Here is a 22,485-nt window from a genome sequence, read left to right as displayed (position 1 = left end):
TGTGAGTGTGTCTGAACTGCTGCTGCGTTTGATGTGCGGTAGTTTCTGACCGCGCGTTATCTCCACCCGTATTCCGGCAGACCCCGCCTCCTGCGCGCTGATTGGCTCCTACTGTCCCGCCTGGCGTGTTGTCATTGGTTATTAGGTTGGACTGGGCTGCGATTGGACAGGAGCGCATAGTTTTACTCTGAGAAAAAAAAGGGCGTTTTTATTGTCAGTTTAAAGGGGAATTCCACCGAATTTCCAAAATTTCTGCATCATTCAGCGGTTGAGATGTAAGTTATTCAGAGTGGTTTGACTACAACACAAATACACTCATTTTAATCACTGTCCAAAACCACCAGTGAACCTACACGAGCCTTCTGTGGAAAGTTTATTGTGGTAAAATAGTCATAAATATGGGGGAAAAAATCTTTAGGGAATATTTTGCTTCTTGTACAGCCTTCTTGTATCCTTCCACCCTGAATGGTTTAAAATGAACTGATTAATATACGTTTTACACTAAAAACGTTGTCAAAATGATTGTAAAACGATGTCTAAGACATCAGGCAGCATATTCGTAATCATTTAATGGCATAACTTTCTGTGAAAGAGCTTTCAGAGCCACTCAACTCTCCTGACGTCTGGTTCCTATCATCACTACACCAAATCAATCTGAACGACTGTTTACATCTTCACTGTTTGTGCAGAAAATTTGAAAAATCGGTGGAGTTCCCCTTTAGTTGCATATCTTTTCTATTTCTATTCTAGTTAATGTCTTTCAGTTTACTGACTGTTTGCAAACAACAACCACAATAATAATAATAATAATAATAATAATAATAATAATACTATGGGATGCACTAATATGTGGTCTGATGCTGATATCCAATATTTTTCACGTATCTGATACAAAAAATACTAACTAGATCCATCTGGTTCAGCATTACAGAGAAATATGGCTTGTATTATGGATTTGTATTATTGGTATTATTTTGTGTGTTTAATGTTAGTACAGCAGCCCAGCACCTAAACTTTCTGCTCTTCCAGAAAACAATCAGTTCATTACCAAATATCGGTCAAAAAGATATCATTGTTCATCCTTAGTCTGAATAATAATTCTAACAAACTTTTTATATAGAGCACTTTTCAGACAGGTAGAGAGTAAATCACAGACCGCTGAGTTCAGTAACTGTATTAAGAGAAAATTAAGCCTTTTATGATTATATATATATATATATATATATATTTATATATAGCATAGTATAGAACAGTATAGTCCTGCTTTCTGATTGGTTAGTAGAGCCCTGCACTTTTTGTGGATAGTGGGACATAAGCCAGTTTGACTTGACTCATAAGGCCCTGCCTCCTGTGTTCTAATTGGTTAGCTGTATGTTCCTGCACTAGGATTGGCTACGGTTGAAGCCCTAGCCAATCGCAACACAGGAGGGTGGGGCTTGTCTGAATACAGGTGGGAAAAACTGCAAGTTGCTGATGTAACATTGGAAAGGAAGCAGCTTCTGACCGCGTTATTACCAAAGCCCTCACTAACCATCATGTCTTGGAAATCACTGCGGTCAACCGTGAGGACATTCCTAGCCCGTAATATGATCCCACTCTGTGTTACAAAGCAAGATTTACGATATAAATATTCCACGTCCTGTAGATTTTCTGGAGGAACAGGAGGATCCAGACCAAGTGGGTTAGTAGACTGATGATCACTGCTGATTGATTCGGCTGGATCAAGTTAAACAGGCCTGTGTTTACTGTGTTTGTTGTGCAGGTTTTTGTACGGGCGTGTGAATTGTGTAACGTGAACATGCTCACAGCGGAAGGCCACCGCAGGTCGTAACGGAAGTGGCTGCTGCCCATGAAAGTAAACACGACACACACCTACATTCACTTTTACCTGATTTTATTTATTCTGGCAATCAGTTATTCATTCATGACTTAAAATAGTTGGCTTTTAATTTGCTCTTTCCTATATAAGACCTTTTGGCGTGGATATTAACGTTATAGAGAGGAAAAAATAATAAAACTGGCCGAAACATCTTCCAAAAGTCCGATGCTTAATGTGAACTCAAAAGGAAAGAAATAGGTAACAAAAAAACAACAGATAACAAAACACTGACAAGTAAAATAATCTCAGAGAGGTACATTCAATGTTCAAGGCTTGTGGTGGGCTTTACCGGTGCAGCAGCGTGGGGCGGCTGTTGAGCCCCCCTGAGTTAAAGTTGTATGTGGCCTGCAGACGCCCCAGCTACGGCTCCTCCAGCAATCCCTCCACAGCCTCTACAGGTCAGGAGGCAACGGGCGCATCGAGGGGCACGATGAGCCCCGTCGTTCATCCCTTTAAAAAGCCCAGAAAAGGAACGTAAAGATAAAAACAGCTCGTGAAATGCAGAGTGTGCGTAATCCTCTACAGCAGACCGAGCGGACTCTACATTACTCTTGTAATCTACAATCAACTTCACTGGGTTTCTACAGTTAAATTAACTCTGGGGTTTAATGTAGATGGAGCTCAGCGGTGATGCAAAGGATTGCGTGCACACCAAATACAAAAATACAAAAAATTAAAGATATACAATATACACAGTTAACCACTCCAGACTCATGTTTTCTGCAGCGGGTTCACAGTGGATTCAAACAGTAACGGTTCAGGCGTCGAGGAAAAGCCGAAACTTCACTCTGTACTTTCACACGAAAATAAAAAAAGAAATGTTAACATTATTTTCTCCTCCAGTGAGAAAATTCTTTAAAAAAATGTAAAAAAAAAAGTAAAATTCTTCTATTTCAGCTTTGGTTCGCTCGAATGGATTGACGTAAGCTCGACCTCCGTTCATTAACAAGCAATCAAACCCTACGCTGGAATTTTCAAACAAGAATCATTTTGGAAAAGTTACAAAACATCATGCAAAAGGTAGGAGTATAAGATAATTCGGTGCAACGGTGACTACATTCTTTGGTTTAAGGTTGTTTGCTTTGAAATGAAAGCTAAAAATCTGATTTGTCTCTCTGGGTCGCTCTGGTTCACGCAGAATGGGTCAATTAAGGCCAATCAGCTTCCCCTGATTGAAAGAATTTCAGCTGCGTAGGATGATGATGATTAATATTATATATATGTATTTCTATCATTTTCACCTACAACACAAACTCATCCATGCGGCGTGAAAATCTTTTGAGGCAGGCCGACGGCTGAACTGTTTAAAATCAGCATGAAGTCCAGAATTTCCTTGATTTGTATCGCTGAAGAAGCAGCCCCTGCACCTCAGGAGCGCCGAGACTGCCCGCATCTTACGGGGGCACAGACATGCAAGGCGTCTCAAAGTGGGGGGGGGAAGCAGCATCTTAGGCCTCTGCTCCACAGCCGGACAGAACAAGCTAGATTAGGAAGCGTTTAGAGAAAAATCAGATGTACACCGTTTCCCCCGTTACCACAAATGTAGTCAATCAGTTGAGACCTGTTTGGTGTCTTTGTTTTGCTTTGCTAGTTTTGCACTGGGGCTATGAGGCCAATGTCACCAGCAGGTCATGTACAGTACTGTGCAAAAGTCTGTGCACCCAAGACACATTTTTCAAAATCTATTTGTTTGTGCAGTTTGTGTTTATTTGCTGAGAAAAGTGTTAATATTTGAATAAGCAAAATTTATAATTGTGATTTTTTTTATATGTATATCGTTGCTGTTGGAACAAAACCTCGCATTTTTCAGTTTTTGACATCATTTGAAAATGCCTGTTACTCTTTACATTGTATGTAAATTTCATGACAAATGGGACAAATTAAATGACCCAAAATTACTTGGAAAAAACTCTGGTTCCATTGACTTACATTAGAAGTACAGTCGGTTTTTTCCTCCTCCTGTAAAGTTTCCATTTTGCAAATACGAGGTTTTGTTCCGACAGCAGCAAGATATATGTATATATAATAAATAGTGATTTTCTGAATACGACTTTATTCTAATGTATATTGTGATAAACTCACTGCTGAGGTCAACTGTTTAAAAGTTTGCTTAGATGCCTAAAACGTTCGCCCAGTACTGTAAATCTTTTTGGGTGACACAGACTTGTACTATATTAGCCTCATACCTCCAACATGTCTGGACTGATTAACAAAGTTTGGAGTAATTAGCAAACTGTGCAAACCGGTTTTTTCAGCAAACCACACCTTTGAATGCACTTAGAATTTCAGAAGATCCTCCAATTGCCTGCCTTACCACAGCGTTCTGATTCTAGCCATGTGGGATCCACATTCGTTCGGCCTGGCGGTGAAACAGTGGCTCTCGCTCGTCACTGGGACTTTCATCTTTGGTCTGGTTCCTAGAAAAACTCATTGTCATCAACGTAACGTCCCGACGACCAGCGAAAAGGTCAAAAAACCAAACAGAAGCAGCAAACAATCCTTAGGATGATGGCGTCTGTCACCGTTGCACATTTTAGTCATGTGATCTACAAAACTTCTAAAACAAATTCAAAAGACAAGTGCTACCCTTACTTTTCTACAACAGCGTCATCTATATTAAAGGACAAAAAAAGGAACTAGAATGCGTACTCAGTAGTACATATACGTCAAGAAAAATATATCTCTTTGGAGGTAAAAGGGGTTTTTGTGTCCACTCCTTTCTTCACTTTCATTTCAATGATTCACAACATCTTCATTCTTCCCTCCACTCCGTTTTCTAAAGCATCTCTCAATCACACGCCTGAGGATCGCTTAACATGCCTGACTCAGCTCATGACGTTCGTGACACCCGATGAGCTGAAAAAGGAGTTCAAGCAGAAAAAAAACACAGAAACTGTCCACAGTATGGGGGTCACCAGGACTGGGACCAAGAACCGCTGTCACAGGATCCTCTCACAAATCTCCAACAGAACTAATCTCTTTCTCGGACTCCTCACGGACTCTGCGATAAGGCCATTGTTTAAAGAAGCCTTTAAAGGAATTTGCCCAAAAGTGCTAACATGGAGCTTTAATGCTAAAACGTGCAGGAAAGCTTGTGAGGCCTGGGGCGATGACGGACCGTTTTTTTGTTCATCATTATCATTTTTGGGCATTAAGCATTCCTTTAAGGTTTGCCGTACTGAACCAATGCCGGTACTGGCATTTTGGGAAAGAAGGAGAAAATGAAGAAAACTAACTTGGAAAAGAAAACCGAGTCTACCGCAGACATATCATTCCTACTGAAAGGCCTTTCCATGTGAGAGAGTGCATCTGCATTAAAACTGCCTTGAAATACTATACAAACATTCAACAGAGGTCAGTGGCAGTCAGCCTAGCAAACGCGGCCCAGCTCTACATGGATACCCTGTCAAAAACAAACCATGTCCCTTCAAACATCACATGGCTTTTCAAATGTACTAAACCTTGAGTCCCTGAGTTGAGTACAACCAAAACACTAATTAACACAACAATGCTTAAAACGAGGTAGTTTAAGACGGGGACTGTAAGAGCACGGATACGTTAACAAACACACACATTCATATGACGAACCTGAGAACGTTGGTGATCTATGCAGCAGATGAAATGACTTCAAGTACATCATCACCTGATCAATGTGGAGTGAAATAAAAGGTTGAAAGTTCAGCTTTCGGGAACTTTGAGGTAGATTGTAGAAAAAAAATATGTGACAAAGGCTTTTTACTCTTACAGTCCCACTTCAGGACTGAAAAACAAACAAACACAGACAGACAGACGGACAGACAAACTCTGAGCTAGCAGGAGCAACATTATTGCTGTAAGGAAGTCTAACCTGTCATGTTGATGGGGAGGCCCATTACATAACTTGCGCATAATTAGATAGTAAATATATATGCAGTACTGCGCAAACGTCAGAGACCACCCTTCATTTGATTTCCAGTCAAAACGGGCATTAAATATGTTAAATTACTCACTGTGTTGAGGAGATATTAGGTTAGATGTGCATTAGGAAAGGAGAAGTCAATGGAAAATATGTGAAAACAATGGTGATCAAAAACTGATTAAAAGCTACAGAGAAAATGAAGCTCCTCACAACCACCTGGAAGACCTGGTGGACACCAAAACTGCCCCCATCAGATAAACAGCGCTTAAAGCTTTGATTTTTGAGAGCGAGGAGAAAATCAAGCTGCTTCAGATCTGAAAACATCCACAGGTGTTTCTGTCCATCCTTCCACTGTGAGAAGACCACTCAGTGCTGTGGGTCTGAAAGGATGTGTAGCTAGAATGAACCATTTGTCACTGTGTTTGACCTCTGCATTTAACCCATCCGTGCAGTGAAACACTCACATACATGCACACTAGTGAACACACACACCAGGGGGCAGTGAGCGCACTTGCCCGGAGCAGTGAGCAGCCCTATCCACGGCGCCCGGGGAGCAATAGGGGGTTAGGCGCCTTGCTCAAGGGCACTTCAGTCATGGACTGTCAGCTGAGGGGATCGACCCAGCGACCTTCCGGTCACAGGGCTGATTCCCTAACGTCCAGCCCACGACTGCCCCCCTGATCAAGAAGAACCTCACTGAGAAAAGGAGACGGACACATCAAACAAAGAAGCTGAACGATGGACTGACCACCCCAGAGTCCAGACCTCAGCACCACGGAATGGGTTTGATTACTTCAGGAAATCATCAACCAGCTTCTAAGACTGAGCTTTGGAGGCGCGTCTGCAGGTTCTCTGAGCTGAAAGGGAGCCTCATGAAAAGAATGGGAGTGTAATAAAGGTAAAGATTGGCTCATTAAATACTGACAAAATGATATTAAGTTTAGCTGTTGAGGCTTCTGTGCCATTTTCCTTTAAAAATATGTTTCCTGCTTCATTCCCGAGGCTGAAAAAATGAGCTTGTACTTAAACGGCTGTTTCGACTGGAAACAAAATAAATGAAGGGCGGTCTCTGACTTTTGTACATGAGTTTAACATGTGGTAAACTACAATAGTTCGGCTGCCACAAATGTTGATGTGGTTAAGGCTAAACTGAAGCGAGTAGTCACCACTGTCACACTGATTCACCGTTAGCCACATCAGCATTGTTTCGGCTGAAGCTATCCCTTTAATAATGTAGAGAGAGGCTCTGGCACCTCTCCTCCTCCAGTGATATACTCACTTAAATAACGTCTGAAAATGCAACATCGCACACTTCACATTGTTCGGACAATCTTTTCAAAAACATTCACGGTGGGTGAGGGTTTTTTTCCTTTCAAACACAAATGTTTAAAAAAAAAGAAAAGAAAAGAAAAGAACACATTCACTGAAACGGAGGGCTCTGAACAGCCAAACCAAAGAGTGATTCAAAGCAGCCGCGTGGTTCGGGGGCTTCTGCTTACTAGTCCACTGAAGCAGAGAGGAGGTAGGAAGTGTTGTGGAAGATGAGCATTAATAACAGCTCACCACTAGAGGGCAAGTACAGCTACAAAAGCTTCACCACTGCTCACTTCCTCCCGGCCAGCAGATGGCGATGTAATCTCCTCTAGCTCAACAGTGAGGTACGGCTCACGCGCCTGATCTGGGCGTCCCTCTGAACCCCCACTTTCCTCCTTGCTGAGGGACGCGGGACGACTGCTGGCGCTCGACGACAGGTTGGTCATCTCTGTCTCGTCGTGTGAGTAGCGTCCTGAGTCTCCAGTCTCGTGGCTGCCTTCGCTGGAGTGGGAGCCCTCTGTGTCGCCCCCTTGTGGTCCCAGCAGGGCGTGGAGGGAAGACGGCTGCTGTAGCGATGACGCTCCAGGTGACTCGTCGGAGTAGCGCAGCAGAGTGGTGCCTGGCTGATACATGGAAGAACCTCCGGGGACGTTCTTTACCTGCCAAGAGAGGTCGAGGACATGAGGAGGGGAAAAAGAGAGAAAGATTTTCACTACTTTCAACACTAGATTTATTATTCAAGGGTTTTTCTTTTACATTACGTCATTCGTTGATGAAAAATATAATTGGTGAGAAAAGTGTGAGTGATTTCTTACTTCAACGCCCTTCCTGAGAGACAATTAGTAACGCTGGGCAATACATATATTAATAAACATATAAATATGTGTCCGTAAACACTTGGATTTGTCCACTACGCCATACCTTGTTTTCTTTCCAAAATAAACTCCATCTCTGTTCCTTCTTCGTCTCAGCTGTAGGTCTGATGGGGCCGTAACTGTTTATGATCAAATCTGTCCCACCCTGAGGACGAAATACATGCTTTGTCAACACATTTGTGGTCAGAAGCCATCTTCGGATGGACAGACCCTACTGTCTGCATTTACCTTTGCATCAATGAAATGCTCTCTCATCATGGGCACTGTGACTTCGGCATTCTCAGCTTGATTTTCACTGGCTCGGAGCATAGCAGTGGGCGGGGCTTGACTTCTCTGCCTTATGGCTTTGCTGGTACATGACTTCCTGTGAGGTGATGTATTGAATCAGTCAGTGAATCAGCACTGAATCAGTTCAACAAAATGAATCACTGAATCAGGACTGAACTATGCAAACTGCTGATTCTCTGAATTAAAGAGGAGAAGAATTGTAACTAGGTGAACGCTGACCTGGCTTTGCCTCGGCACATCAGGATGAGAACACAGATGATGATGCACGTGAATGCAATAGACACACCTACGACAATACCAGTCACTGACCGCTGGTCCAGATGGTAAAAGCCATCAGAAAACACTGCAGGGACACCCATAAGCATTAGAAACACACATAAACAGCAAAAAGCCTACAAACAGCAAAATGTAAGAGCAGACATAAAGTGTACCATGCAGCTTGGTTCAGGCAAGCTCAAATACACAGTGCTCTCAAAGGGTACAGTATTATGAAATGACATGTAAATACAGTAAATCAATACTGCTAGTAAATATGAATCTGTGTATTCCAGTCATGTGTAGGACTGTAACAACAATGCTTTAACATTGAAAAAGTCATTTAGACAAACGCCTTGCAGGTTTTCCTACACACCAGTGGCATGGGTGGAGCCATGAGAGTGGGAGGCGTGTCCAGAGGTTCGGCCATCTGAACTAATAGTGAGTTCTACAGCAGGTGAGAAAGGCCCATCTCCCATTTGATTGGAGGCGGATACTTTCACCAAATACACATTGCCAGGCTGCAGATTCTCCAGTAGAGCCATGGTGATGCTCCCTGAGTAAAGGAAATTGGTAAATTAATGTCAAAGCAAGACAAAGCTTTTTTTCTAAGCATTTCCAATAATTACCTAATGGATGTAAACAGTTACAAGTTTCAGACAACGGGAGAAAATTATTTTCAGTAAAGAATTTAAAAGCTCAAAGACAATAATGAATAGCAGCAATTAAGTCACAGCTCCTACAATCCTATAATTACTCCACCGTGAACAGATTCTACACATTTACTGTAGTCGATAGAGAAATAGAAATGTACAGGATGTCAGTAAAGCAGTACACCATATTTACAGCAGTTCTGACCTGCCATCAAAAAGGGTAATAAATCACAAGTTTTGTAGCTGCCTTACTGCCAGTGCATGCTCACAGTTGAGCTCCACAGGAGTTGCTGGAGTCCAAGGAGACGTTACAGAGCAGTAGTCTGATTTATAACAGAAGGTCAGCGAATGTGCAGCTTTAGCAGCGGTCATAAAGAGCTGTTATAAAGAACATTCTGAGCCATGTTCTGTTTCTTTACGAAGCCTCTGTGGATAAGCAATCACTACCATTCCTCAAAGGCGTGACATTTTGAAAAGATTAGTGGGTCTTTACTTCAACAGCAAAGCCCAGATGCCTTACATACTCAGACGATGCATGTTATAAATTTCAAGCATGCTGGTGACTGCCTGCCCTCACACACACACACACACACACACACTGCTCACCCTCTCTCTGAAGGATCTGCCACTCGCCAGCAACCCACGCTTTGCGTGATGCATACAGGATGGTGTAACGTGTCACAGCAACATTGGGCTCATTAGGTGGTTTCCATGACACCAGTGCTGTGTCTCCTTCAATCAGAGTGACTTTAACTCCCGCCGGGGGCAAGGACGGCGCTGAGAGCAACAACAGAGAGAACAATCAGCATCAGCCAGAGCAACTACATAGAAAGCCACAATTCATTAAACGCATCAGCCCCCTGCATGACAAAATCACCCACGATGGAGGGAAGTCCTGTAGTAATGAGACCACTTAGGCTTTGTTCACACAGCAGGAAAAAGGGGCCGAAATCTAATATTTTTCCTTCATATGTGACAGATGTGTGTCTGTGTGTCGGTAAAAACACAGTAAAAACACACTCAACATGTGGTACTGAAATCCGATATGTATCCGTTATACGGCAGTGCGACTCTGAATACTCGGATCGGAATTCATGCGACTTTTACATCAATTCAGCTCCACATTTGGCAGAACGTTGCGCTGCTGAGACCTCATAAACATGATGTTTCTGTACATATAAATTAGAAGAGACTTCTCTGAAGTGCTCCACATACGAAAAAGCTGCAACATCAAAAAAAAACAGTTAAAAGTCTAAAGCCAAAGTTTAAACCAGGGCTGTCCAATCTTATCCGCAAAGGGCCGGTGTGGCTACAGGTCTCAGCCAAGTTATCAAACGTTTCATCAGGGGACCTCCTGCTTTGTTGGGGTGAAAACCTGCAACCACAGCGTCCCTTTGTGGATAAGACTGGACACCCCTGGTTTAAAGAATCTAAGGACACACACCAAAGAAGTGACCGTGTCCTTTTTACAGTGATCTTGACCACAGTCTGGGTGAGGAGCCCAGCTGTCAATGAAGCTTCATGAACGGTCTTGTGATGCTGGTGACGATGAAACTGAAGTCTCTGGGAGCGACTGGCGTTCGTTGCCAGTTGTGATTGTTTACCTCTGGATGCACAAAGTACTGTTCCTTTGTGCATGCAGGTCAGTTTAGGAGCTGATCTGTTCAGACTAATTTAACAGAGAGGTCACATTTAAAAGATATTGTGTATAGCCAAAAAGTCAAATTTGGTGAGAAAATCAGATTTGGGCCAGCCTGACACCGGTCAATCCAAACACTGTAACAGTGGTTTCCTATGGACAGAAGTTCATGCCAAATTCAAGTGCAATCCCTAAGGTGGAATAACTTGCAACAGAATGCATGCATGATGTTATTTTTCCACAGTGACATGAATAATATGTGTCAAATTGAACAGCAAAACTTTTATAACACTGTTTTTGTATCGCTTGACATCTTTAATGAAAAACAAGGATTTTCATTTTAAGAACAAAATGCTGAATTTGTGTCATAATCGAATACAATTCATCTTGATATGTAATTCCGGTGCAGCTATACGGCTTTTCACTGAGCAGTTCTTCATACAACATTAAACTAATGTAATGAATCTTCTTACTTTTCAGTTTTGCATTTTCTGCATGTTACTGTACTCGCATCTGCACTGCATTAGACTGTTTTGGTCACATTTCAATGAGGCAAACACATTTGAAGCACAAAAAATACGGCAAACGACATGAAAACATGGTAGTAGAGGTTTTGCTTTTCATTTTGGCACACGCTCAATGTTTCATTGAGGCAAAAACAGTGGAAAGCAATACAGTTGTGCCTTGAGTAAATTTAATGTTGGATTAGATTCAGTGTTATGCAGTGTTTCTCAGTAAAGAGGTCAAATGACATGAAAACAATGCAGTAGTTTGTTTTTCAGTTTGTCCATCATTCTGCATGTCACTATGGGAAAATAATGTCATGTGTAGACCTTTAATGTAGTGACCGCTTTTCTGGCACAAATTGCTCTCCACAGACTTCAAGATTGATGCTGTTACTGTGTGTGTGAACAGTCAACCTGTGCTGCAACAAGATTTGGGCAATAGATGTTCTAGCAAAAAATACTGAAACTGAATAATAACTATAACTAGTGGTTAGTTCTCACCATCTGGCAGAGTGCTCTGATACACCACAGGGCTCCAGGGGCTTGTAAGCTGGTCTACATGCAACCGCACAGCAAACTCATACCGAGTATTCGCCTCCAGGTCCTTCACAAGCAGACTCTGATCCCCCCTGCAGCCAGCAAACAGCCAAAAAGGACGATAAGAATGATTAAATGGCCTCATACTGCTTGTCGGGTATACTGAATGTATTGCTGAGTGTGCAGAATTCAGGTGTACTAAAGACATTAACTGAAGTTCGTTAGCTTAAATGCTTTATTGCTCAGAAAATTATAAACTATATGCCCTTATGCTTGTCTATCTTTTCTGATTCAGACACTCCAAACCAGGGCTGCTAAAAGCGCTGAGCCTGATTTGACCTGCCAGAAATGCACTCACACCGAATGAAAGAACAAACATCGCTTTTGTCTCCAAAATGGTAACTTTACAGGACAAGTAAAACCTACTTTACTTGTAAGTCAATGGAGCCAGATTTATTCCAAGTATTTCTGGGCCATTTCATTTGGTCCACTCTTCATGAAATTTACATACAATGTATAGGGCAACAGGCGTTTTCAAACTATGTCAAAAACTGAAAAACTAAATTAATTAAGGGACCCTTATTAGTCCCACAACGGGGAAATTTCACCTCCGCATTTAACCCATCCGTGAAGTGAAACACCACATACACTCTAGTGAGCACACACACACACACTAGGGGGCACTGAGCACACTTGCCCAGAGCGGAGGGCATCCCAATCCGCAGCGCCTGGGGAGCAGTTGGGGGTTACGTGTCTTGCTCTAGGACACCTCAGTCATGTGCTGTCAGCTCAGGGGATCGAACCAGCGACCGGTCACAAGGATGGTTCCCTAACTTCCAGCCCATGACTGCCCCAGAAATGGAAATATCTCCAAAAATGGAGATATTAGGTTTTCTTTCAACAGAAGCAATATTTTTGCCCTATGTATAACTTCTTAAAGTCTAACTTTCTTTGAAAATTGTGTTTTTGAAGTATTTTTTTGAAGTTTTCGTAACAAAATATAGTGTCTTCTTTGTACAGTTTTTTGTCTTTTTGGCCCTCAGGCCACCACAAGCAGTGCACTTTGGCCCCCAAGACAAAAAGTTCAGGCCCCTACTATAAACACTCCCTCCCTCAAGTCAGTAGTACTCACGTCTGTAGGTAGAGCACCAGTGAGGCGTTCTGGAGGCTGACCGGGTTACAGCGGACCGTGTAGTTGACAGTTTGGCCGCCGGTGAAGGCGGGTCGAGCCCAGTGCAGGAAGACGGAGGAGGAACTGTTGGTCTGTGCGTACACGTGGTGGGGAGGAGGAGGCGGAGGCACCAAACGATCACGTACCGCTTTAACGCAAATCAACATAAACACACAGTACGTCAGTGAATCGGCAAACAAAAAAAAACAATGCACAGAATGAATGTGCCGGGCAATTCTTTATGTATTGTTTTAGTTTTGTCTTGCGCCAGGGGGCCTGATCCTGGTCATGGAGACCTACCACCCTGCAGAGTTTATCTCCAACCCTAATCTATCACACCTGATCCAGGTAATCAAGGCCATTATGTGTATCTTGTGTGTTGGGTAAATGTCCTTTTCTAAGTTCAGTGAAATTAATGCCCATGGAAATGAATTGTATGAGTATCCCTTTCATTTTGAATGGAAGAGAACAGTGTGTTAACATAAAGCACGAAGCATAATTATAACTGTGACAGTATAACTGTGTCAGTACTGCACGCACTTCTTATACTGCATACAGACACTCTTGCATTACTGTAAGAGTATAACATTAATGTGATCTAGTGTGGTGGTCCTTACAGACACATCCAGGAGTGCTGATGGTCCGGTCAGCCTGGTAACCCTCCCCTATGAAGTTATAGGCCAGGAGCTTGACGTGGTATTTCTTCCTGGGATCTGGATTAGAGAAAGAAGGGAGAATACAAATCGTGAGTTTTTATCAGATATGAATGCTCCCATTGGGGTGGGTGAGATGATGTAACTTGATTATTATCGTGCCTAATTATGCTATGATACAGTTTTCTGAACCTTCGGTGGTTCTCAGTCAGTCTCTCTTATTTATGCCTCATAAATAAGAGGTTTAGATCAACTGTAGAAAGCCTCTACTGGACATCCAGAACAGAATATCATGATATGTGTCATGTATCATGAAGATTTTTACCATTTCTCACATAAACAGTAAGGAGCTATGAGTTCTGAGTGGCAGTGATTGTATGTGTGTGTTCATGCATGAAGATGCTCTGCAGCTTTGAGAAACCCGGTCTGTTCTCCTCCCTCTGCAGAAAACAAAAGACCAGTGCTCACCTCTCTATCCATACCTCTATTATCCTGTCATCTCGCCCTAACCTTCAGTCACACTTGTACATCCCCCACTAACCCACACACCCCACATGGTCACTGGTCACTTCCCTTTCACAGCCTGGTCGCAGAGGTTAAATCAGGCAACAAAAGATCATGGGAAACAGAGAGAAAGGGAGTGACATAGATAGACAAACAGAAATAGTGAGGTTAGTGACATGGCCAAAGTCAGGACCTTAGAGCCGGGAACAAAGACCATTTCACAGATGTTGGTTCAATAACTATCCGAGTGGTCAGCCTTTGATTAATAAGGTGCTGAAAGGCAAATGCAAAGCAGAGCACCGATCGGCACTCTAGAACCTTAAAGACCACAAAACAGATGTCATGTCCCATTAAACAAGGAATTTGTAAACCACGGAGGAAAAGAAAACATTATAAGGTCCAAAAATAGATAAACAGATGTAAAAAATAGATAGATAGACAGACAGATGGATGTAGATAGATAGATAGATAGATAGATAGATAGATAGATAGATAGATAGATAGATAGATGGACGGACGGACGGACAGACGGATAGATAGATAGATAGATAGATAGATAGATAGATAGATAGATAGATAGATAGATAGAATATCTGATATAATAATTATAATGAGATTAATCTAACATTAAGCATCTAATAGTTTGGGTGCTTCTGATTTTTGATTCCCTCTATATAAGAACGATATGATTTCTAGGATGAAAGGAAGAGATGAAACAAATGTCTCAGTAACTCAAAAAAGAAATAAAACCAACAACAACAAAAAAAACGGGAAGAGGGAAACTGCACCAATTTTTCAAATTTTCTGCATAATTAAAATCTTTGCAACGTGAACCAATTTATTCAGAGTGGTTCGACATCAAATGCTCGGCTACAGAGAAGTTTGTCGAATTGCAGCTGTTCACAGTGGTGGCGATAGGAACCAGACGTCTGAAACGTGTCTAACAGCTCCCTCACACACAGTTAATGCATTAAACGGTAAAGAATACGTTGCTGGGTGACTGAGCCACTGTTTTCTGACAGTTCTGAGAGAAATATTTGGTCAATATTTGGTGGATGGGTACACGCAGGCCTTTCTAAGGCAACACGTTTTTTTTCTGATTTAAACTATTTGACCTTCACGAGCAAAGTGAGAAGACACACATCGGTTCACTGGTCATTCTGAATAAAAAGGCTAAATAAATCAATTCAAAATAGTAAATAAAAAGCCTATATTTATGTCATCATTACTTCATCAGGCATGACGACGCCTGGCTTCCTTAACCATCCTTACAAAGTAATCCAAGCAGGTCATTCTTCTTTACAATGAACTGTTTCACGCCAGACCACTCTGAATGAATCCGTTTGCTACTTGGGTAAAAAGAGGGCAAGTTACACGACAGACTAGCTAAACTACACTGAGATGTTTGTCGTGAATCTCAAAAATAGTTATTTGAAGTAACAATGCAAAAGAACAATTTAAAAAACAAAAAAAAAAAACATTTAAATTTAAATTTCACTTTAGTGTCACGCAGTTAAGAAATCTTTTACAGCCCAGGCTCAGTATCATTTCAAGGTAATAGACAGGTACATGCTATTTAATACTCTTATGCCTTTGCATTGCCCTTTTCCTAGTACTTGAAGGTGCGTCCCACTGCCCTCCCTGCTTAAAGCACGTAAGAGTGTGTACCGCACACTTACCCAGTCAATACCTAGAACCTGTTGGGCGTTTCGGTGTATTTTAGCCAGACTGTCTCACCATAAATACCTACTATTTTGGACCTTGTTTCTCACCTTTACCAGGCCAACACCCAGAACTTAAGTGACTGTAAAAAAGTGTTACCAACCATTTTTACTCATAAAAATGTAAATATTAATTTCATGCAGGAAGAAAGGACATTGCTGCTAACATAATGCACATACAATGTTGACATTAACCACAGTAAGTAAACTGATGGACTGTATTAAAACAGCAGGATCATGTCCTAAAACCAACAGCACGACAATCTACTGCAAACTCCCGGGACACTCGGAAATAGCAGAACACCCATCAGCCTAATGAGCTCCCACCTGGCAGGAAAGCACAAACATGTCCCGCCTCTGCATCTCACCCACATCACAACCACTTACACCAGCACTGCAGCGCGAGGTCAGACAGCTAAATGTCTCATGGCACCGAGAGTGCGGAACATATGATTACTGAAAACAGAACAGGACGAGACGTGCCGCGCTCAACACTGCTCTCGCTGCGCTGTTCGTTTGTTTAAACTGAGAAAATCTGGCTGTCTTGGTGGCCCACACTTCCAAGGTTTCAGCTTCATCTAGGGTTTGAAAGATTAAGCGTTAATATATTGCAACCGCAATTCAAAGGAGTGCAGTTTTCCTGCAGTTTTAAGCCTTTCCTGCATTGTTCAATGTGGTCTCATCTAATAACACGCTCAGTGCTTGACCCTCAAGCCTGGAAAAATGTGCATGCTGGTCTTTAAAAACTAAAAGGCTGGAGCTCAATTTATATCAACCTTACGTCTTAGCCATTTTTGGTCGTTAATGCTATCTCCTCATTTATTTGTGTAGGCAGTATCGTGCATTTTACAGAGCTGTGAATGTTAATGTAAGTGTATGAATGCATGCAGTTGCTTCCACTTTCCTAGGAGTGAAAATATATTTTTGGTCTGTATTTAAAGAGGAGCACACTTCTGTGTATTTTAATGCACAATCACTGCTTAGTTGATGGATTTAATATATTGGTTAATATATTTAATATATTAATCTATATATATTATATAGATTTTCACTCACAAGTGACCGAACACCTGATTCAGCTCATGAAAAACTGATAATGAGCTATTCAGTTGAATGCATTATATGGATGATGGTTAAAAAAAAAGCAGTACATCCAGCACTGCGGGAAAGTTTTAGGCATCTAAGCAAATTTTTAACCAGTTGACCTCAGCAGTGAGTTTATCACAATATACATTAGAATAAAGTCACATTCATAATTCAAATAAACAGAAAAACAATAAAAAGTAACAAGAATTTCTCGGGTCCATATTTTTCCTCGACGCCTTCGCAGCCGCCACAGAGACTCGTTAATATCATCAATGACATCATGAGCTCAATTTACTGAGCACTGATTGGTCAAACCAGGAGCTGCTTTTTAACTACATATAATACTGGGCTTCCTCGAGGAGAGGCTTGGAGATGGGGAAACAAACACACCAACATCCAGAAAATCACTATTATATATACATATATCTTGCTGCCGTTGGAACAAAACCTCGTATCTCCAAAATGGAAACTTTACAGGAGGAGGAAAAAACCGACTGTACTTCTAATGTAAGTCTATGGAACCAGAGTTTTTTCCAAGTAATTTTGGGTCATTACTTTGTCCCATTTGTCATGAAATTTACATACAATATAAAGAGTAACAAGCATTTTCAAATGATGTCAAAAACTGAAAAATGTATATATAAATCATTATTAATTAATATTCTATAAATTTTGTTTATTCAAATATCAACACTTTTCTCAACAAATAAGCTGCACAAATAAATAGGTTTTGAAAATGTGTCTTGGGTGCCTAAGACTTTGGCACGATACTGTATATCCAGAAAACGTGTTTGTGTACGGTATCATGACATTTTTGATGCGCAGATTTTGCTACTTGATGCGTGCAATACTCAGACTGGCCACTAGATGGCACACAAGCTGAAAGAGTGGTGCAATAAGTGAGCATCTTGAGCTGTCAAGCTTCAGGTTGCGTGCACTTTACCTTGGCAGCCGTAACAGGATTATTAAGCTAATTATACGACCACAGTTCAAGCTCACGCATGGAAGTAACATTCAAATGCTTTTTAAACATCTGCCGAGCGACAGCTGGTGAAACTGAGCCATTCGGCTAAATTTTAGGCCCATTTGTGTTATGAAGTGGTGTGGATTAGTGTGTACTGCTCACACATAAACAAATACAGCAAGGAAAGATTAAACTACACTGTCATTCGGTGGATTTAAGGTGTGGATTTGAAGTGTTCGCTTTTAGATGAATCAGTTTATCAACACTGTTGCTGTGTCAACTGCAACTTTTTGCTGACCACTGACCACAATCAGTAGTTCAAAAAATGTTTCCCTGTCTGGCCATTGACTTAAAATCTGTTTACGGCCTTTGGATCAGGCAGTGACAAGTGCTGTCTGGGTCCAGGTAGCAGGAAGTGACTGGAAGGCCGGATGAAAGGGGGTGTGGTCTCTGGATTCCGAGCCTTAGGAAGCTCGGTGGAGCCTCCTAACAGGTCAGAGTTCAAGCTCAGATAAAACTCCTATAGAATCCGAGGTCAGGGGGCAGGAACACGAGCTGGGCCTCTTTCTTTCTTTGCCTTCTACAGCCCTCACAGAAACAGTGGGGGAGGGAGAGAAGACCACGATGTCCCTCTTTCAACATTACCTGCCTGCCTTCCGGGACTTCAGGCATTATCCGGATGACCCACCTTCCACGCTTACCTGGAGTTTTAGCCACGTGGTATATTGGGTAGCTCATGCTGTCTCTTCATGGATTTCAGGTTAATTTGTGTATTATTTATTTATTTGTGTTGGCAGTATCATGCATTCTGTACAGCTGTGAATGTAATATAAGTGCAAGTATTGCGTAATAATCGTGTATTAATAATGCACTTGTCACTGCCTGATCCAAAGGCTATAATACACATAAATGTACACTCACCCACCACTTTCTTGGTACACCTAATAAAAGCTTGGACCCCCTTTTGCCTTCAGAACTGCCTTAATTCTTCGTGGCAGACTTTCAACAAGGTGTTGGAAACGTTCCTCAGAGATTCTGGTTGGTTATTTGAGTTCCTGTTGTCTTTCTATCATCTGGAACCAGTCTGCCCATTCTCCTCTGACCTCTCACATCAACAAGGCGTTTTCTTCCACACAACTGACCGCTCACTGGATATTTCCTCTTTTTCTGATCGTTCTCTGTGAACCCTAGAGATGGTTGTGTGTGAAAATCCCAGTAGATCAGCAGTTTCTGAAATACTCAGACCAGCCCGTCTGGCACCAACAACCACGCCACGTTCAAAGCCCCTTAAATCCCCTTTCTTCCCCGTTCTGATGCTCGGTCTGCACTTCAGCAAGTTGTCTTGACCACCTCTACATGCCTAAATGCAGTGAGTTGTGGCCGTGTGATTGGCTGATTAGCTATTTGTGTTAACAAACAACTGAACCTAATAAAGTGGCCGGTGAGCGTATATCCAAAGTTGTTCCCTGTAAAAGACGTTTCCGTATGTTTTCACTTAGGAAATGAACAAAATATGTAATTTGACTGGGGTGCTCTAACCTTTGCAAACATCAGTGTGAATGGGTGGGGCCAAACCGCTGTAGGCTGAAGAGGTGGATGTATGTAAATGAGTGCGTTTTTGTGACATCACAGAAATAATGAATTCAAAACAGGCTGTTTTTGTGAGCTTAGTTTCCGTGCATGGATTGGGGAGTGACCGGTTTTGAAACGTACGACCAAACCTGGGGCTGGATTCACCAAAGTGTCTTAAGGAAGAAAATCTTCTTAAATGCGTTTTATACCAGTTCTTTCTCTCTTTAAGAAAAAAGTTACGAAAAAAATGATATTCTTCAAATAACTTACGACTTATCCTATTTCATTTTCTCAAGAAAAATTCTAAGAACAAGCGTTTTTCTCAAAAATATTATGTTCTTAAAAGTGTTTTTAGCCTTACGACAGCTTCACACTTGTCTTAGGCTGTAAGAGTTGACGAGATGAGCATCTAAATTGATCAGTTTATCTACTTCTACTTTATCTCATCCTCGTCTTCTGCTTTGTGCCGTTATTGTATTTTCCAAAGAGGGATTCTTTTTTCCTGTTGGCTGTTTGTTCCACCCTCACCTCTAGATTGTGTCTGCTAAAATGTTTTTAAATGCCTGGTTTGCTGTTTTTTCCCATTTTGCTCCTCTGAGCAGATGAAATGACAGTTAATACAAATTCAAAACGTATCTTGTGTCATTTATGGCACATGGTAAAATGCAAATAAGCATATCGCGCTGTCGGATCGAAACCTTGTATCTCTGAAATCTTACATTTACAGGAGAAGGAAAAAACCGTCTTTACTTTTAACGTAAGTCAATGGAACCAGACTTTTTTCTGAGTCATTTTGGGACGTTTCTTTTGGTCCATTCGTCATGAAATTTACATACAACGTAAAGGGCAACAGGTATTTTCATATTACATCAAAAACTGAAAAACGACAAAAGTGGAGATACGAGGTTTTGTTCCTACAGCAGAGATATATAAGAAAACAATGAGCATCTCCTCAGAAAATCTCAGGAATAATTAAGATTATCTTAAGAAAATAGTTTAGAACTCCTCTTCATTTTTATTTAAAAATTGCATTTAAGAACATTTTATCTTCTTAGTGTTTGTCGCCAGAACCTTCACAAGTGTTTTCTTAAAGTTTTTGTGAATCCGGCCTCAAATTCTTATATTTAAAAATAATAAAAAAAGACATGTTTTCACTTACATGTTCACTTTAATATTGTTTTGACATGTAACATTTGTGGTGGGTCTGCCAAACAGCACTTTTGGTCAAAATAGTGTGGTGAGAGTAGTGCGTTTAGTTAAGATAACAGTAATTAGTGCTCACCAGTTCTTCAGGAGAACACTCCTTTAAGTCTGATGCTTTTATATTCAGCAAACTTATAAAGATCTTGTGTTACCTCTCACATCAAACTCCAGTCGAGCACATTAACATGCCTATCCCTGTCCCCAGCGAACACTAGCCTGGGGTCACTATACCACACACTGTGAATGGGGGGAGTGAGAGGGATTGGGGGGGTGTAGGCGGGGTTGACATCTGGGTCGTGGCCTTTGACATGGAATGGGCAAGCCAAATCCTGCGGTAAAATGTGTGTTCGGCAGGATGGGAGAGAAAGAAAACGTACAAAAGGAGTCCCTAAAAACCATGACACGGCAAAACACTGCATTCCATGTGTACAGTCATGCTTTCGTCATGGAGAGATTTCCCTTCCTGTAGCACTGGACGCACATACGTGTGCTAATCCAGCGTTTCCATGGTGACAGAAAGATTACACACACACACACACACACACACACACACACACGTTTAGACATACACAGAGGCAGTAAGCTCAGCTGGGCATGTGTATTGGCCTGCAGTCCAAGTACAACAGAGTTACACAGATAAGAGGAATAGCCTAATGGATTCAATGGTGTGTTTACTTGTGGGGGGGGTGGGTGTTCCTTTCACATGAGTTACATACAAACACACACCTCCAGATCCTGTATGGGTCTGACTGGACTGGGTGTGTGTGCTCAGTTTCAGTACCGTGGACTAGTGCTAGGAGTGTGTTGATAAAAGGCACCATATCACAACACAGGGGTGGGCAGTATGCCAGAATTCCTCATGTTCATGATAAATGATAAATTATTGTGTGTTTCACTACAAAGAGAGCATAATTATTTCTGTTTCACTGAATTTGGTGCAGCTCTGGATGTGCTGAGTGAAATCGCTGTACTTCTAGTTTTCATAGTATTTTAAAACGCAGCACTACTGGTTCTTTGGCATCTTAATACTGTGAAAAAATGAAACACTGAAAACTAAATATTGATCCATAGTACATCCAGTAGTGTGCGAAAGTTTTAGGCATCTAAGCAAATGTTTAACCAGTTGACCTCAGCAGTGAGTTCATCACAATATACATTAGAATAAAGTCGTATTCATAATTCAAATAAACAGAAAAACAATAAAAAGTAACAAGAATTTCTCGGGTCCATATTTTTCCTGGACACCTTCACAGCCGCCACAGAGACTCGTTAATATCATCAATTACATCATGAGCTCAATTTACTGAGCACTGATTGGTCAAACCAGGAGCTGCTTTTTAACTACATATAATACTGGGCTTCCTCGAGGAGAGGCTTGGAGATGGGTAAACAAACAGACCAACATCCAGAAAATCACTATATATATATTAGTACTGTATATCCAGAGAACATGTTTTTGCAATATTACCCACCCTTTTTACAGTAAGTTCCAAATTAATAAAGGGAATTACGAATGCTAAACATTCATTAATCCAGTGCTGTTTATGCTTAAAAGATTCACCAAAAGAATGTCTTACAAGCCTGACATCGCTTTTTTTGACTGGACTGTTTTCTTCTGTTCAGGCTATTTAAAAGGAAACTTCACTTAGGCTACGTTTACACAGCAGGTAAAAGTGGCCCACATGCAGTGAATCTGACATTTTCAGTTCCGAATAACGTGCCCTTTTTACAGCAAACTCAAACACATCGGGGGTGATGAGTCCAGCT

At 41.5% G+C, this 22,485-nt stretch overlaps 1 protein-coding gene across 1 annotated transcript in view; it reads right to left on the bottom strand.

Annotated features, from left to right (window-relative positions):
* Positions 1-6,593: 6,593 nt before the first annotated feature.
* prtga (protogenin homolog a (Gallus gallus)) overlaps positions 6,594-22,485 on the bottom strand; it is a 50,470-nt gene continuing 34,578 nt past the window's right edge. Inside the window, exons 11-19 of the mRNA XM_017704995.2 lie at positions 13,633-13,728; positions 12,977-13,163; positions 11,809-11,936; positions 9,769-9,939; positions 8,886-9,065; positions 8,474-8,597; positions 8,195-8,330; positions 8,013-8,111; positions 6,594-7,750 (exon numbers count right to left, since the gene is read on the bottom strand). Of these exons, the coding sequence (XP_017560484.2) occupies positions 7,343-7,750; positions 8,013-8,111; positions 8,195-8,330; positions 8,474-8,597; positions 8,886-9,065; positions 9,769-9,939; positions 11,809-11,936; positions 12,977-13,163; positions 13,633-13,728 (1,529 nt within the window). The 3' untranslated portion in view covers positions 6,594-7,342. The remainder of the gene's footprint in view (positions 7,751-8,012; positions 8,112-8,194; positions 8,331-8,473; positions 8,598-8,885; positions 9,066-9,768; positions 9,940-11,808; positions 11,937-12,976; positions 13,164-13,632; positions 13,729-22,485) is intronic.

Source organism: Pygocentrus nattereri, chromosome 7 (genome assembly GCF_015220715.1).
Source record: "Pygocentrus nattereri isolate fPygNat1 chromosome 7, fPygNat1.pri, whole genome shotgun sequence".
Classification (NCBI taxonomy): Eukaryota; Metazoa; Chordata; class Actinopteri; order Characiformes; family Serrasalmidae; genus Pygocentrus; species Pygocentrus nattereri.
The sequence above is the reverse complement of the archived record's forward strand: the minus strand, read 5'-3'. Positions and strand labels throughout refer to the sequence as shown.